At 39.4% G+C, this 17,827-nt stretch overlaps 1 protein-coding gene and 1 pseudogene across 1 annotated transcript; one reads left to right on the top strand and one right to left on the bottom strand.

Moving 5' to 3' along the window:
* The first annotated feature begins 11,740 nt into the window (after positions 1-11,740).
* LOC147961224 (uncharacterized) lies at positions 11,741-12,951 on the top strand. Its single transcript, XM_087535819.1, has 3 exons — positions 11,741-11,803; positions 11,923-12,069; positions 12,427-12,951. Exons 1-3 carry the CDS (start codon positions 11,741-11,743, stop codon positions 12,949-12,951), a joined length of 735 nt encoding a protein of 244 aa, XP_087391945.1.
* A 754-nt stretch (positions 12,952-13,705) lies between these two features.
* Positions 13,706-17,760, bottom strand: LOC147961225 (uncharacterized; annotated as a pseudogene).
* Positions 17,761-17,827: the final 67 nt, after the last annotated feature.

The following is a 17,827-nucleotide window of genomic DNA, read 5'->3' on the forward strand; positions in this document are numbered from 1 at the left end:
CACTGTCAATAATCCATTCTGAAGACTTTGAAGACACTGGTGTCGTACCCTACAGTGCAGTTAGGGGGATAGGCTTCACGAAGAGAATTGTGAAGCAAAAACATTTGACGAACCAGTGGGTTATGAAAACTTAGATCCAGATTAGGACTAATAGGGAGAGTAGCATGCGATTCAGGAACGAAGTACATAATGATGCCATTCGGACATTTTATCTTGCGCCCTACAAGATTTTTAAGGTCCCCAGCAATAGCGTCAGAAGATTTCGGTTTTCTGCTGGAGACCTTTCCCTGCAAAAGAGAGTTAAGCCTTCTTAACCACCCACATCTTCAAGGGTGGCTTAGAAGCAATAAGTCTAAGTGCAGCATCTGAGAATTTTGGCTTTGAAGCCTTAGCAAACAGTCTTGCAGGTGGACAATAGTACTCATAAGAATAAGCAGAATAATTTTTGGTCATATGAACATGACGGTTTGATGAACCGCTCTCATATTCATATGCCTGAGTATGGTTCCCCTGCAAAACATTCGCGTTAGTGCGACTCGGGTGAGTCCTTTGTCTGTATGAAGCCTTTGGACCATATGATGCCTTTGGTCTGAGGTTTGTCTTCTTCATGTGAGGTGTCATGAAGACATTCACATGAAGAATTTCCAGACACGTTTTCGGAACCCAGATCTTCTTCATAGGCGGTACATTCCTGCAGTTAGTGCCAATGTACCTGGCAAACACTTCACCATTCTGATTCTTAAACAGTTTATAGTTTGCATCAAAGGATTCATCAATAATAATGGGGTTAGCACATGTGAAGCCAGATAAATTGGATGGATCTGCTGAAGGTTCCTTTGCAGCAACCCATGTGGTTTTGGGGTACTGCTCAGGTTTCCAGTAAGAGCCATCTGCATTTATTTTCCTTACGAACCCAACACCCTCTTTCCTAGGGTTTCGGTTCAGAATCTGCTTCTTGAGGACATCACATAATGTCTGATGTCCTTTAAGACTTTTGTACATCCCTATTTCAAGCAATGTCTTCAACCTAGCATTCTCATCAGCAATAGCAGTGGTATCCTCAGCAGAGGGGTTAGTTACCACATTAACAGTTGAAGATATTGCAACAGCAGTAGCAGTGGAACATTCAGCAACAGAAGTAGCATTATCACGCTCAATGCATTTAAGACATGGTGGTTCAAATCCTTCCTGAGCGGAACTGATCTGTTCGGCGTGAAGTGACTCGTTTTCCTTTTGAAGATCTTCATGAGCCGCTCTCAATTTCTCAAGTTCTTACTTCCTTTGAAGATAATCATAGGAAAGCTTTTCATGAGTTGTTGAGAGAGTATCAAGACGATCTTCAAGTTCCTGATACTTAACGTGAAGATTTTTTGTGTCTTCAATTAAGGATTCAGATCGAGTCATTTCAGCACCCAACAGATCATCGCTTCTGTCTAACAGTTTTTGAATATGTTCCATAGCTTTCTGTTGTTCAGTTGCAATTTTAGCAAGTGTTTTGTAGCTGGGTTTTGAACCACAGTCAGAGTCATCGTCACTAGATGTTTGATAGCGAGTAGTGCATGTGTTTACCTTGGCACCGCGTGCCATGAAGCAGTAGGTAGGAGTGGAGTCGTTCTTGTCATTTGCATCGGTGTCGGTGATGAAGTCATTGTCTTCAGTGTTGAAGATGGACTTGGCGACATATGCTGTAGCCAGACTCGCAATGCCAGAATCAGACTCCTCCTCAGACTCCACATCTGCCTCCTCAGAAGCGGACTCCTCCTCTGAATCCATTTCCTTGCCAACAAACGCACGTGCCTTGCCAGATGAGCTCTTCTTGTGTGATGAAGACTTTGAGGAAGACTTGGAAGAAGAATTTGAGTATTTCTTCTTCTTTTTGTCGTCAGAATCATATTCCTTGCTCTTCTTCTTCCTTCCGTTCTCATTGTCCCACTGTGGACACTCAGAGATGAAGTGTCCAGTTTTCTTGCACTTGTGACATGTTTTCTTCTTGTAGTCATGAGCAGAAGCTTCATCATTCCTTGAGCTTGATCGTGAAGATTTTCTAAAGCCTTTATTCTTGGTGAATTTTTGGAACTTCTTCACTAGCATTGCAAGTTCCCTTCCAATGTCTTCAGGATCATCAGAACTGCTGTCAGATTCTTCTTCAGATGAGGAAACAGCTTTTGCCTTCAAGGCACGAGTTCGCCCATAGTTTGGACCGTAGATATCTCTTTTCTCAGAAAGCTGAAACTCATGTGTGTTGAGCCTCTCAAGTATGTCAGACGGATCGAGTGTCTTGAAATCAGGACGTTCTTGAATCATCAGGGCTAGGATGTCAAACGAACTATCAAGTGATCTCAGCAGTGTCTTGACGATTTCATGTTTGGTGATCTCAGTGGCGCCGAGGGCTTGAAGCTCATTTGTGATGTCAGTGAGCCGGTCAAATATGTGCTGGACATTCTCATTGTCATTTCGCTTGAAGCGGTTGAAGAGGTTGCGAAGAACACTGATTCTCTGATCTTTCTGGGTTGAGATGCCTTCATTGACCTTGGAGAGCCAGTCCCAGACCAGCTTGGATGTCTTCAAGGCACTCACACGGCCATACTGTCCTTTTGTCAGATGACCACAGATGATATTTTTGGCAGTAGAATCCAGTTGAGTGAACTTCTTGACATCAGCAGCAGTGACACCTTCTCCAGCCTTGGGAACGCCGTTCTCGACGACATACCATAGGTCGACGTCAATGGCTTCAAGATGCATGCACATCTTATTCTTCCAGTAGGGATATTCAGTTCCATCGAAGACGGGGCACGCAGCGGAGACTTTGATTATCCCTGCAGTCGACATAGCTAAAACTCCAGGTGGTTAAACCGAATCACACAGAACAAGGGAGCACCTTGCTCTCATACCAATTGAAAGTGCGTTATATCGACTAGAGGGGGGGTGAATAGGTAATTTTTATGAAAGTCTTCAAAACGTGGGAGTTATGAAGACAAACAGTGAAGAGTTTGCCTATTACTATGCAGCGGAAGTTAGATTACACTAGGCAAGCCATGTCAAGTATTCAATAGAGTGAAAGCACAAGGACAAACAGCTGTAGTGTAATAAGGATCAGGTAGGAAGAAGTTATGAAGCCAAACAGATCATACATTCACGTTGTGAAGACAACAGATTGAGCAAGCATGCAATGGCTTCACAATGAGTACCAGTAAGAAAAAGGGAAGTGAAGATGAAACCAGTGACTCGTTGAAGACAATGATGTGTTGGACCAGTTCCAGTTGCTGTGACAACTGTACGTCTGGTTGGAGCGGCTAGGTATTTAAACCTTAGGACACACAGTCCCGGACACCCAGTCCTGAACACGCAGCTCAGGACACCAAGTCCTCACCGTATTCTCCTTGAGCTAAGGTCACATAGTCCTCGCCCAATCACTCTGGTAAGTCTTCAAGGTAGACTCCCAAACCTTCACAGACTTCGTTCACTGGCAATCCACAATGTCTCTTGGATGCTCTGAACGCGACGCCTAACCGTCTGGAGGATTCACAGTCCTCAAGTGTAATAAGTCTTCAGATCACACAGACAAGAAGACTTAAGTGATGCCCAATGTTCTCTGGCTCTGGGTGGTTAGGGCTTTTTCCTTGCTAGGAATTTTCTCTCAAAGGCTTCGAGGTGGGTTGCTCTCAAACGACAAAAGCCGTGCACTGAAATCTGAGCAGCCAACCGTTTATGGTTGTAGGGGGTGGGCTATTTATAGCCACTTGGCAACCTGACCTGATTTGTCCGAAATGACCCTGGGTCACTAAGGAACTGACACGTGTCTCAACAGTCAGATTTCAAACTCTCATGGCAACTTTATTTGGGCTACAAGCAAAGCTGACTTGTCCGGCTCTGGACAAGATTCGCTCACATTGTCTTCACTCGAAGACATAGGTTTTTGGTTTAGGCATCACTTCAGTCATTCTGACTGGTTCTCCTGGACCCCACTTAACAGTGCGGTGGTTCCTATGACTCAACACAAAAGAAAAAGAACTCCGAAAGATCTAAGTCTTCGAGCTCCATAGGCTTCATAACGTGTCTTCTTTTGTCATAGTCTTCAATGTGAATATCTTCATATACCACCTTTGGCTTCAATGTCTTCATACATTTTTAGGGGTCATCTCTGGTAGTAAAACCGAATCAATGAGGGACTTCTACCTGTGTTATCCTGCAATTCTCACAAACACATTAGTCCCTCAACTAGGTTTGTCGTCAATACTCCAAAACCAACTAGGGGTGGCACTAGATGCACTTACAATTGTGTTGGCTCGATGAAGACTAGTTGATTGCTCCCCCATACTCCACTATGGGTGAGCCTTTCTTCCGCACATCTTCACAAGTCCATTGTCACCACAAAGGACGGCAAGCTTCAAGCATTTGATCTCTTTGTGATGCTCCACTTGAACTTGCACACCGCAACCTTTCTTGATTGTGTTGACTCGATGAAGACTAGTTGATTGCTCCCCCATACTCTACTATGGGTGAGCTACTCTTCCGCAACCTAACCCCATAAAGAACCCTCACAAAGACCATGGGTTAGTACACAAAGCGTAATTGACAATGCTTACCATACCATGGGATCACTTGATCCCTCTCGGTACATCTTCTATGCTTTGTGGGTTGATCAACTTGATTCACTCTTTAACTTAGTCTTGATCGACCTCTCACAAGACCAATCTTTAGGTAATTCCTTGAATAGCACCTTGGTCGACACAAACTCTCCTTGAAACCAACACATGTACTCCAAGAAAAGCCTATGGACAAAGCCTTCAAATATAACTCAAGGCAACCATTAGTCCATAGAGATTGTCATCAATTACCAAAACCAAACATGGGGGCACCGCATGTTCTTTCACCTAACAATCATGTTAATAGGAACACAAGGATTAGTTATTCTATTATTTTCAAACACAATACTATTTCATAGCTTTAAAATTATGCAGAACACAATCAAGACACCAACCATCATCAAATGTTTCTCAATTTTATCAAATTTAACAATCTAGTCATGTATATTATCTTGAATATCTAGTAAATTGAATGCACATTTCTAGATAGCCCATAACATCCTAGACATAGAGCATTGCGTGAAAAGATGGTCAATTAACTCATCTTTGCCACATAATGGACAAGATTTATTACCGGTCCATCCTCCTCTAATCAAATTATCTCTAGCCAAGACACTATTTCTAAGTACAAGCCACATAAAAACATAATTCTAGGGGACATTTTAACTTTCCATGGGAATTAATGAGGAAACTTAACCCCATTTTTAATCTAAATTTTTTAACAATACTTGTTAAGTCTATAACACTTTTACGTAAAGTCCACTTTATATATATTGCATTCTATTCACTAAGTTCAAAACCTTCACAGGCTTCCTTGATGTGCATCCGCAACTCTAAGGACTTACCCCGTAGTGTCCTCCTAAATTGAAGAGTTATGTCACTAATAAGTTTTTTGTCAAAGAAAAAAGGTTATATAGCCTTGCTACATTTGAGAAGTTTGTCTCCAACCCACCAATCCTCCTAGAATCTGACATCTTTGCGATTCCCCACATTGAGTTGACAAAGACAGAAGAAATGCTCTTTGTTTATAAGAAGACCCGCTCCATAATTGGGTATCACCCTATTTAGATTTAATCCTAGCTAGCGAGGCACTGATTCTTCTAGTACTTACTTTTCAGAATAGCTAGTCGTAGGCCTAGGCCTTCTGAATTATTGGTTTTCCACCACCATTTCCACATAAGAGCCTGGTTCATTAGTGTGAAGTTTTGGATTCCATGATTGTTGTGGCTTGCCTTAGTTTAGAGGAGGGTCATGGAACTCCTGGTCCTCTTCAAGGCAAGTTGATACTTCTGAAAATAATTAAAAAGCCAAAAAGAAAATGTCACATAAAGCATTTTATTTCACTAGAAAATAACCACAACAGATAAAATTCTCAAATTTTGCATGCAGAAAGAAGAGCTCATAACAAAACTGTTGCAAAAAGAATCGTCTCATTTGGACTTATAGTTTAGGAGATATTAGTGGCCAAAGTTTGGGTTAAATATTTGAATTTAAACAGAAACTACAAAATTCCAGAGAGCGCCACGTCGAAGGCGTATAAAGCCGCCTAGATCCTTTAGTCTACACACCTCTAACCATTTAACTAAATTATACTTTTTTATTAGCTTATTGTTGGCCCAAGGGTCTTGCCCTGAAGAAATCTATTCTTTTGTTGAACCCCACATGGAGCCCACAATATGACATCATGAAATTTAGGATACCAGTCAAGGATGACTGTATCAAAGTAAACTTGACTGCACTAGCCAGCAATCTACCCTGCCAACTACTATATTTTTTATCTACTTTTTTCTTCTGGATTTTTCCAATGTTTGTTTCTAATTCTTTTCTTATCCACAGGTAGTCTTAGATACCTCATAAGGAAGATCCTATAGGGAACATATCTGGTGCACCAGGGCAATTGGTGCTACCGCTGCACCGGACCCCGTTGCACATTCAAAAATATTCAAAAAAATCCAGAAAAATAGTGTGTTAACACAACCCCAATGTAAGTCACAAAAATTCAAAACATTGCTCGAGATACAAAAATGACAAATTTGACATCAGTGTGCTAATGTGCCAAAACTGAAGGCCAACTTGCGGTATGTACTATTCAGTGCAAATTTGTCATTTTTGTATCTCGACCAATGTTTCAAATTTTGATTTGAATTTTTGTGACAACTTATATTGATGTTGTGTCAATGCACTAATTTTTTATAAAAAAATTCGAACACTTTAGAATGTGCAACGGAGGACCGGTGCACCAGTAGCACCAATTGCTCCGGTGTACCAGATACATTCCCTGATCCTATAGGATTAGTCAAGAGTTAAGTAAAAAAATTAGCTTTATTTGTGCCACTACCAAATAGAAAAGGTTCACTTATATGGAAACTGATTTTTCAACCATACATATAATCAAGTCATATATGCCTTTTGTTCAATAATGGTAAATTACTTCTTTGCAATAGTCCAGCCATTCAAACCATGTATGCCTATTTTGGCATTTTCGATTCTTTTCTCTGTTGGAATCAAGTCATACATGCATTTTAGTCACAAATTATTAATTTTTTGCATTAAATTTTTTCTGGGCATGGATGGTATATTCGTTGGACACATAGAGCAAAATATATAATTCATATTTGGGATTGTGTTAAGTTAAATCCAGAATTATTTTTCTGTTTTTATACGTACATATAAAATGTTATTCCTTTTAAAATGTAAACCGAGAAAACTATTACATTTTTTTTCCATTAGTGCTTGTTATTTTAAGTACCTTTGTATGCATTTATTTTTTACATGAATGTATGTTATAACAAAAAAAACCTAAAACTAGTTTTCCTATTATTTCTCCTAAAACATCTTTTCTGAAAACCCAACTTTAATTCTTCTACTCCAAACAACTACTTAAACCATGTTCTTCTCTCTGTCTTAGACTATTTGCAATGGCACTTGGTATATGTGGATTAAAGAGTTAGGCTTTTTGGTTCTCGGGCTCCATGGAGCCCGACATTAAAAAATAAATCAAAATTCATCTTTTAAGTTTCTGAAAAAGGTGAAAAAAAGCAAGTGCTTATAGATGTACATTAGTTGTGTGTAAAATTTCATTACAAAATACGTTTTGGCGTGCACTGTAACAAATTAAATCATGTACTTTTATAGTGAATAGTATATTGTTATCTTTGTGTAGCTTGTCTAAAAATGTATTTCACCATGAAAGTGTATGGACAAGTAGTGCACATCCATAGGTGTGTGTGTGTGTGTGTGTGTGTGTGTGTGTGTGTGTTTGAATTTTTTGAAACCTAAAATTTTGATTTTGAAATTTTCAAAATTTGAGCTCCATCAATAATTTCCATGGATTACAATAATATGTAACCTAACAGAAAAGGTTCCGTAGCTCCAAACATTTTGAGGTACACATTACATTTAGCAATGGAAATTGCACATGCAATAAAGTTGGCATTTTTATTAATTTAATTTAACAGTTAGCCTCTTTCCTCATTTGTTCATGACGTGATGCTGATCTGGTGGGAATTTCATCACGTACACCATATTCTCCTCTCTTTTTAGACTAATATAGAAGCATGCCACAAGAACTACCACAAATGTGATTGTGACGAAATAACTTTGACCGCGTTGGGTTTTCCTCCAAAGGAGAGCTTTCACACGTTGGGTGAATTCATCTTAGCATGAACTTTTGGAAGATTGTCTTAATTTCCAGCATTTCTTTCGGTTGGATAATGTCTTATATTCTCGGTGAGGACTTTTGAGAGGTGGGCTGTACTTTCCCCCTGCAAAGTGACATGACAAGCATGACTCCGTAAGCGAAAAAAACTCACTTTATGTTCTAGCTTATCTAGACAAAAGATCTTCCAGTGTCAGAGTATATGTTTATGGTTTTAGGTGGTAGTTTTGTTCTACTAAGCACACAACCAGCGACAGCATCAATGTAGTTTTTCCCCTTCAAAACAGTATTGTGAGAGCATCATTGTTTTTTTAGGAGCCCTATCATTCCAGATACAGATGGGGCAATTTAATCAACGACCTAATATTACTTTTTTAGGAGAACACCCTCATATTATATGTCGTAATTCCTATGTGACGCCCAATACGTCACGTTGTCTTTGAAACACACCGGCAGCTGGCGAATGATGACATCACAAGCCCACCCATGACAGGTAACTACACTCTACAGCAAATACGGTTTTCGGAATTTTCGAGAAGGTTTCTGAACCGGCTTTTTCTGTTGTTTTTTTACTAGGTTCTTCAGGTATACATTTTGGTTTTTATTTTTATTTTTTTTCTAAATAAAGTCTTGTTTGTCTTTTCTAGAACTTCGCAAATTTCAAGAAAGTTCGCAACGTCAAAGCATGTTCGCATATAAAAAAATAGTGTTCGCCAATTAGACAAATTCTGCATGATTCGATAAAAAGTGCCACAATTTTAAAATATTCAGAATCTGCAAAAAAATGTTCACGAATTGAAAAAAGTGTTCGCATTCTCATAAATTGTTTCCAAATTTGAATAAATTGTGTGCAATTTAAAAATATTCAAAATTTAAATGTTAGCAATTTTTGCAAAAAAACGCATCTTCAAAAAATGGTGACGAATTTACAAAATATTAGTTATTTAAAAAGTATCCACATATTATAAAAATATATTCACAAATATGAAAGCTTCCTCCTGCCTCAAAAACCTTTCAAAATCCTAAAAAAATGTGCACCAATTTTGCAATTGTGGATAATTAAAAAATGTTGAAAATTTCGAAACAACTGTTTAGAAATTAAAAAAGTTGTTCGTGCTACAACCCATCAAAATTTTAATAAATGTTCACAATTTTGAAGAAAACTATTTGCAATTCAAAATATCTTCGATACTTAAAACTTGTTCGCGAATTTTCGAAAATGCACAAGTTTGAAAAAATGTGCACAGTAGAAAGATTATTACTGTTTTAAAACATGTTCGTGTCTAAAAAACAATCCAAACTTTAGAAAAATGATTGCAAATTTGATTTTTTTTTCAGGTTTTCAAAACAACTCGCATATTTGATTAAAAAATCAAACTACGAAATGATGTGAGCTAATTCGAAAATGTTTTTGTTTTCCAAAAATGTTCAAGAATTATTTAGGTTTCCCTAAATTTTTTATTTTGCTAGCGTTATAAAAATGTTTCCAAATTTGTAAAAGAGTTTGTATTTATAAAAATAAAATTTTGAAAAACATTTCCACAAATTTGAAAAACGGTTGCAAAGGTTTTTACAAGTTCCAAATTTTAAAACATGTTTTCAAATTATAAAAAAAATTGAAAAATAACAATGGTTTAAAATTTCAATTTTGTTGCAAATGTGAAAAATGGTTTAATATTCCATTTTTGTTGAATTTTTTAAATTGTTAGGATTTGAAGAAATGTTTGCAAATTTGAAATATGGTTCGTGTTTTTAAGACACCTTCAAATATTCAAAAAAATGTTGAGGTTTAAAAAAAATCAAAATGGGAATAAACTTTAAAATTTGAAGAAACAAATCACCTTTAAATGGGTCGACCCACCAGGACGCATCCCATAGTGCTATAGTATCAAAATGGGAATAAACTTTAAAATTTGAAGAAAAAAAGTTGCTAAAGTATCGTCTCTTGGACATTTCCCATAGTGCTATAGTACGTCTCGGTTGTTCTCAGTCGTACAAATGGGCCGACCCACCAGGACGCATCCCTGTGTGGCCACCCTTCTATTTGATGCAAAGAGATCCCATTAAATGCATCAACGAGTTCTCCTGTTTTTTTGAGAACGGTGCATCAACAACGAGTGCTAGTATTGTCTCAGTAAAAGGCTTTCATGTATGTGACATGAACGTGGGAAGGCAGGCCCAGAACTCTGTGTTCTCTTATAGAGTTATAGTATATGGGTTTACTGGGCCCAGCAAGTTAGTCACTGAGGCAAGTCGACATGGCAAACAAGCTCGGTGGCCTCAAGACAATCACAGTAGATTTGTTAGGCAATCTCGCGAAGTTTTTACTCTAGGGGCTGCCCACCATGTTTAGTTATGTTGGCCCAATAAACTTTTTTTCGTCTTTGTAAACATTGTAATGATTTAATAAAAACTTCACGAGATTGCCTAAATAACTAAAAAAGGAAACTTTCTCTTCAAAAAAAAAAAGTAGGCTGTCTAGGGCATATTTAGATGTTCCCTAATTATTGTACATCTAAATGACTCAACCAACCATAAAAAATAAAAAGGAAAAGAAGAAAAAATACCCACACGAATCTCATCATAAGATTAATGACATATAACTTAGATATGCAATGCTTATGTCACATCTAGATGTGTTTTAGTAAAACTGAAAAAGGAAAACTGAAGCGAAGCATCTTTAGAATGCAGACCTATCCATCCTTCCATCCTGGATCGTGCTTGCCATGCACTCATAGCCTTGTTTCGGACACCGAACCAGGCACCCTGGTAATCATTTTACTTGTGTGAATTAAAACTGTGGCTGCCGTAGCGGTGCTACCACGTTTGTATGTTCTGAGCATGCAAGTTTCTATGTCACCTTCAGGATGGGTACATTTTTTTACTCACCGCCACGCACATCCGCCCCCCTGCCTTCGCTGAGGCCGTGACCAAAGGCGGTGTCCCACTCCCCGTCATGTGGCTGAAAGTCACGTTCTCACTGCCCTTGAGACCTTGACATTGTTTGATAAGGTAAGATAAGAAGAATCTCATCAACCTCCGAAACGCAAAGCAATCACCGAATACAGCTAGATCGTACCGCTGGAGAATCGATTACCATATCCATCCAGTGCTATATGTATCAGGATTCAGCGAGTTATTTACCAGCAACCACCACATTATGGGTTAGGGTAACAGATCAGTACCACAATTGAAGCAGGGCACACAAAACCATCAACAATGGGGCTAATCTGTAACGCGGAGCACTGACGCTGCGTTTTAGCCCAGAAAACAGCGAATCCGACAGGTGGGTCCCGCCTGTCGGGCTGACGTGGCGCTGGTTGACGGACACCGTTAGACGGCGAGAGACGGCCGTTTCGGCGCGCCCGTTCAAGTGGCCCGTACCGGTCGGTGTTCGAACCAGACCAGCCATTTCCTCACTCTCTCTGTCCTCTCTCTCGACCCCGACCACCGCCGGCGCCGCCACTGTCGACTCGCCGCCTTTCGCCGCTCCGCCATGGTTTCTTGGAGCGACCAGTCCTCAAGCTCTTCTTGGGACGGCGAAGAAGTCACTAGCCAGGTATGCGTGTTCGCCTCTCGCCTCCCCCACGGATTAGGGTTCATCCCGCTAGGGTTAGGGTTCATCATTTGGGGATTTTTTACCAGGCCGCTGATTTGTGCAATTTGTGTGGTGGTTAGCTTCCTAGGACTATCTCTTGCTATGAATGGAGTGGCATTGCTCACGACCTGTCGTCTCGTTGTCTGCATCAAGCACCTTGCGTCAGGCTTGTTGCATTTGAATCTGTGGACACAGGCAGACGTTTTCTTGCGTGTGCTGAGGAGAAGGTATGTTGCTTCTGTTGCTTCTGTTGCTTCTGTTGATGTAATAGTTGTTGCCCATAATCTATGCATATACAATCTTATAGATGGAAAAAATTATATATGCTTTGATAATTGGTTCTGCCCATAATTTGTGCATACAATTTTGACAATATATCTATTAATTAAGAGTGATGTAATATTTGATTTAGGCACCAATTGATGCATAGAATATAATTCAGTGGATAGAACTAAACTAAATTCAGTGGATATAACTGAACTACAATTCAATGGATAGAACAAAGTAGAGAGTGTACAGAGTATTATAGAATTTGTGCACATTTCATACAATTTCTTATTGAGAACATATTTATTTAATTGTAGGCAGAACTAAAGTGCAATTATCCGGAGTGGATAGACCCAGAGTGGTCAGTGGCTATGCAGTTCACCCTCACTGAATTGTGGAGCATGTATAACAAAGAAATCGATGACAGGCTGAAAGAAAATGTTGAGCTTGGTGAAAGAAATTACAAACTAGTTGGAGAAAAGAGGAAGATGGAGGAAGATCTGAGGTTTTTCAAACTGGACTTTGCAAAAATGGTTGCTGACAAGGAGGATGCTATCACAGAGCTGGGCAATGTTAAGTTGGCTCTAAGTGATCTCAAAGAGGAGATGGAGAAGAAGAAGCTGGCAGACCATGGTTGTACCAATCTTCATCAGGTACTTAGGGCAAAGGCAGAGAAAGAGAGGGACCAGCTAGTGGCAGAGAGAGACCAAGTTGTGACAGAGAGGGACCAACTAAAACAAGAGAAGAAAAAACTGGAGTACATGATTGCATATCTGCTCAAACAGAAACATGGGTACAAGGACAAGATCAAGAAGTTGAAGGACATATGTGATGATTTTTAAGTATGTATTGTGGTGTGGTTTAGGGTAGCACTGTAGTTGATATGAATGTGCTCTTATGCACTTCCAAAGCTGTGATGCTTTATGTATCTTTATGTCCAAGACTTGTGTTGTGTACTCCGAAGACTTGTGTTGTGTACTCCCAAGAACTAATTAATGTTCTACTTATTATCAATGTATCCTTGGATCAATGGCCTACTTATTAATGTATTTTGTTTGTATCAAATGAAATGTTTGTAGTTGTCCATACTATTTGCACAGAACATATATTGCACAGATCTTTTTTGCTCAAAATTTATTTTGCACACAACATATATTTGCACAGAACATATATTGCACAGATCTTTTTTGCTCAAAATTTATTTTGCACACAACATATATTTGCACAGAACATATATTGCACAGATCTTTTTTGCTCAAAATTTATTTTGCACACAACATATATTTGCACAGAACATATATTGCACAGATCTTTTTTGCTCAAAATTTATTTTGCACACAACATATATTTGCACAGATCTTTTTTGCTCAAAATTTATTTTGCACACAACATATATTTACACAGAACATCTATTTGCACAGAATTTTAACAACAGGAGATAAACATAGATAACTTCAAAGTGCCATACATAGGTTCACAACTCCATACATAGGTTTTAACAAACATAGGTTCTGAGTGCCATACATAGGTTCATAATGTCATAAATAAAGTGATGTAATGCCTGATTTAGCACACACAGACTTCAAATTTGAGCATTTAGTAGTTCCCACTGGCATAGAAGTACCCCTCCATCCTCTTGCTCATGTACTTTGTCCTCTTTGGCCTACTGCCTGCAGGCTGGCTAGTAGAAGCTTCTGCAGAACTTCTTGGAGGCTTGAACCTTTTTGCACCCCTTCCAACAGCAGTGGAAGATCTTGCACCTCTACCAACAGCAGTAGGAGAAGAACTAGCACCCCTTCCAGCAGCAGGAGTAGTAGCAGACCTTGCTCCCCTTCCAGCAGCAGCAGGAGTAGTAGCAGACCTTGCTCCCCTTCCAGCAGCAGCAGGAGTAGTATCATACCTTGCTCCCCTTCCAGTAGCAGCAGGAGAGGAGTTTGTAGTAGATGATGATGGTGCACCCCTAGCACTTCCAGTAGCTGATGAAGCTGCACCATGGTGCCATTCTGGTACAGTCCTGTTTGCCTGTAATCAAAAAATTAAACAACTTTATAATGATCAGTCAATAGAAATGAACATTCAAGTGATTTCAAAATGAAAATACCATGTGCTTGTTCTTCCTGATTTGCCGATCAGGCCTCAATGGCTTTGGACAACTTGTGTACTTGTGTCCTTGCAGCTTGCAGTTCCCACATGTTATAGTAGCCATCCTAGATGTCTGCTTTGCTTGAGGTGGCTCAAACTTTCCTTTTTTTCCTTTTCTCTTCTGCTGGCCCCTTCTTGTCATCTTTGAACTGTGGTGGTTCAATGTCAGGTGTTGGAGTTTTCACCCAGCTATCTGGACCAGGAACAGGGTAAATCACTGGCTTATATGCCTCCAAGTACATAGATTTCTTGAGAAACACATTGATATGATCCTCTGGCAGCTGTTTAGACCTATAGATGGCAGAACAAGCATGTTTGCAAGGAACTCCAGTGATGTCCCATTTCTTGCACCCACATGTCTGTATGTTTGTGTCAACACCATAGGTCTTGTCTCCACTAGTGACTTGGAAAAGTCCTTGGCCAGCTATGAGTGCTTTGCAATCCCTTGCATACTTCTTGTTCATCTCCAACTTCTCTGCATAGGTTGGTGCAATCTCCCATCTAGCACATTTTCCACCCTCTCTCTTCTAGTGGAACCTCACTAGCAACTTGTCCTTGATCCCATTGATCATTGTGACAATTGGCTTGTTCCTTACATCTGGAATGTACTTATTAAAAACTTCACCTAAGTTATTCACCACTAAATCAGTTTTGCAATTAGTGTCCATTGCATGCCTAGACCAAGCTTTAGCAGGAATTCTTGACATCCACTCCCAAGCAGCAGTGCACTCAGCCTTCATGCTTTCCATGGCCAAATTGAAGTCATGTTCAGTGTAAGCATAGGCAGCTGCATCCATGCATCTCTTCAAATCCTCTCCTCCAAATCCTGCTCTCTGGAAGTTTGCATAGATGTGCCTCAAACAGTACCTATGATGGCAGTTTGGGAATACTGTTGTCACTGCATTGAGTAGACCCTGCATGAAAGTGAATTGAAATGATTTTAAATGATTTTAAATGATTTTAAATGATTTTATATGAGTTAATATGATTTTATATGATTTTATATGAGTTAATATGATTTTATATGATTTAAAATGATTTTATATGAGTTAATATGGGTTAATATGATTTTATATGAGTTAATATGATTTTAAATGATTTAATATGATTTTATATGGGTTAATATGATTTTATATGAGTTAATATGATTTTATATGAGTTAATATGATTTTAAATGATTTTATATGATTTTATATGAGTTAATATGATTTTAAATGATTTTATATGAGTTAATTAGATTTTAAATGATTTTATATCGGTCACCCTAGTCACCCTAGGCTATCTATGACTAAGTGTCGACAAGAAGGGTTACGACTCGACACCTACCAACTAGTCATGATGGCATCAGTTTGATGATGGATATGTTCTATGATACCACATGGGTCACCCTAGACTATCTATGCCTAAGTGTCGACAAGAAGGGTTACGACTCGACACCTACCAACTAGTCATGATGGCATCACTTTAATGATGGATATGTTCTTTGATACCACATGGGTCACCCTAGGCTATCTATGCCTAAGTGTCGACAAGAAGGGTTACGACTCGACACCTACCAACTAGTCATGAACAAGTAAATGAACTAAATGAACAAGTAAATGAACTAAATGAACAAGCAAATGAACTAACCTTCTGTCTATCAGACATGAATGTGTACTTTCCAAACTTGCCCTCTTCACTTCCCCCTAGAGCATACTTTAGCTGTGTCAAGAACCAGGACCAGTTAACTGTATCTTCAACTCCAACCACTCCAAAGGCAATGGGGTACATATTGTTGTTTGCATCCCTTCCAGTAGCTGCTAGTATCTGTGCACCACTAGTCAATTTGATGAAGCAGCCATCTAGACCTATGAATGGCCTACATCCATTCAAGAAGCCCTCACAACATGCATTCAAACTAAAAAATAGACCATGGAACCTTGGTCCAGCAGTAGGATTTTCTCTGGTTCCACTAACAGTAGTGACAATGCACCTAGATCCAGGATTTGTAAGCTTCACAGTCTCCAAATAGTCTCTCAGCCTCTTATATTGCTTCTTGTGATCACCAAGCACAATCTCTTTTGCTTTCTTCTTAGCCCTCCATGCCATCATCCTAGGAATCTCAAGCCCAAATTGCCTCTTTGCCTTGTCAACAATAGCAGGTACAGTAGTGTTGGGATCTGATCTGATGGTCTCAAGCATTTTGTTGCCAAGCCACCTTGAACTAATCCTAGTTTTCTCAGACTGGGTGGGACATGTGTGCTCCAACCTCATCTTCTTAATGCAGAAAGTGGGCTCATTTGTTATCTGTGCTGCTACCATGTAGAATTGACAACCATCTCCCTCACAGCAAACAATTGCCCTATCACTGCAGTTCTGTGGTATTTATACCTTCTAAGTTGTTTCACATGCAAATTGACTAGGGCCTCTCTGAATTGGTAAACATCTTTGAAACAGAGCTTTAGCTGGAATTGCTGTTCTGGATGCATCCTGTCCTCATCATACCAGACCCTAGGTGGTCTTTTCTTAGCCCTACTCCTTCTGCCAGAGCTGATAACAAAGGACATTGGTTCATTTCCATCATCATCTGCTTCAAAGTCTGTATCTTCCTCTTCTGAAGATGGAAACCAATCAGGATTAATGCTTGGACCAGCACTAGAGTGGGACCTACTAGTAGGACCTGGCCTCTTTGCCTTCTTCTTAACAGGCTCAGGAACTGGAATCTCTTGGGCCTCCTCATCATCTTCTTCCTCCTCCATGTCATATATATCTTCAGGATCTGTGTCCCCCTCACAGTGTGTACTTGACATATATTCAGCTCTCTTCCTCTTTATTTCAGAAAGAGTTTCATCTAGCTCAGGTTCCTCTGTCCTCCTATTTGCAATTTTTTCTTCTACATAATGCACTGAATCTGAGTCATCTTCTTCTTCTCCTGCATCTAAGTGGTCAACATCAACTACAAAATCTTCATCACTGCTTGAACCTTCCTCACTAACTGCATTGTCCTCTTCATCAGTGTCCATGCCTACAGGAATTGCTTCCTCACTAACTGCATTGTCCTCCTCATCTGAATCAAACTGAAAATCAGCATAATTGACACTTACTTCAGTGTTAAGCTGTGTCCCAAAATGGAACTGATAGTTAGGAGGAACTGATGTGATTGGCAAAAATTTTACACTTTCCTGTGTCCCAAGATGTAACTGACAGTTAGGAGGAACTGTTTTGTGCACAACACCTGATTCAGCAACAGCAAAAACAACAGGTGCCTCTTCTTCTATTTGCTGTGCATGTTGATCTTCTCCAACTGCTGGTTCAATAACTATCTTTCCCTTTCTAACTGTCAGTGACAATGTCTGGGTGCTCTCAAATTGTCTCAGCATGTGAATTACTTCAATGTTGCCTTTAATCACACAAACACCTTGCAGCCCTATATTTTCATCTTTCAAGTAGCAAAGACTGTCATCCTTACAGTATCCATTGCCGACCATTACATTGACCAAACTACCATAAGTGATTTCTCTTTCAGACATCTTAACAAGAGCATACTTCTCTCCAGGAAACTGGAAATAGATTGACCATAAATCTTCAGGCCTAAAA

The sequence above is a fragment of the Triticum urartu genome, chromosome 7A (genome assembly GCF_056163025.1).
Source record: "Triticum urartu cultivar PI428250 chromosome 7A, HENAU_Tu73, whole genome shotgun sequence".
NCBI classification, from domain to species: Eukaryota; Viridiplantae; Streptophyta; class Magnoliopsida; order Poales; family Poaceae; genus Triticum; species Triticum urartu.

Excerpts from the sequence above, each read along its gene's own strand:
- LOC147961224 (XM_087535819.1), top strand. The coding sequence starts at position 11,741 with ATGGTTTCTTGGAGCGACCAGTCCTCAAGCTCTTCTTGGGACGGCGAA. Across the intron at positions 11,804-11,922 it reads GCGAAGAAGTCACTAGCCAG|CTTCCTAGGACTATCTCTTG; the intron begins GTATGCGTGTTC and ends TGTGGTGGTTAG. Across the intron at positions 12,070-12,426 it reads TTGCGTGTGCTGAGGAGAAG|GCAGAACTAAAGTGCAATTA; the intron begins GTATGTTGCTTC and ends ATTTAATTGTAG.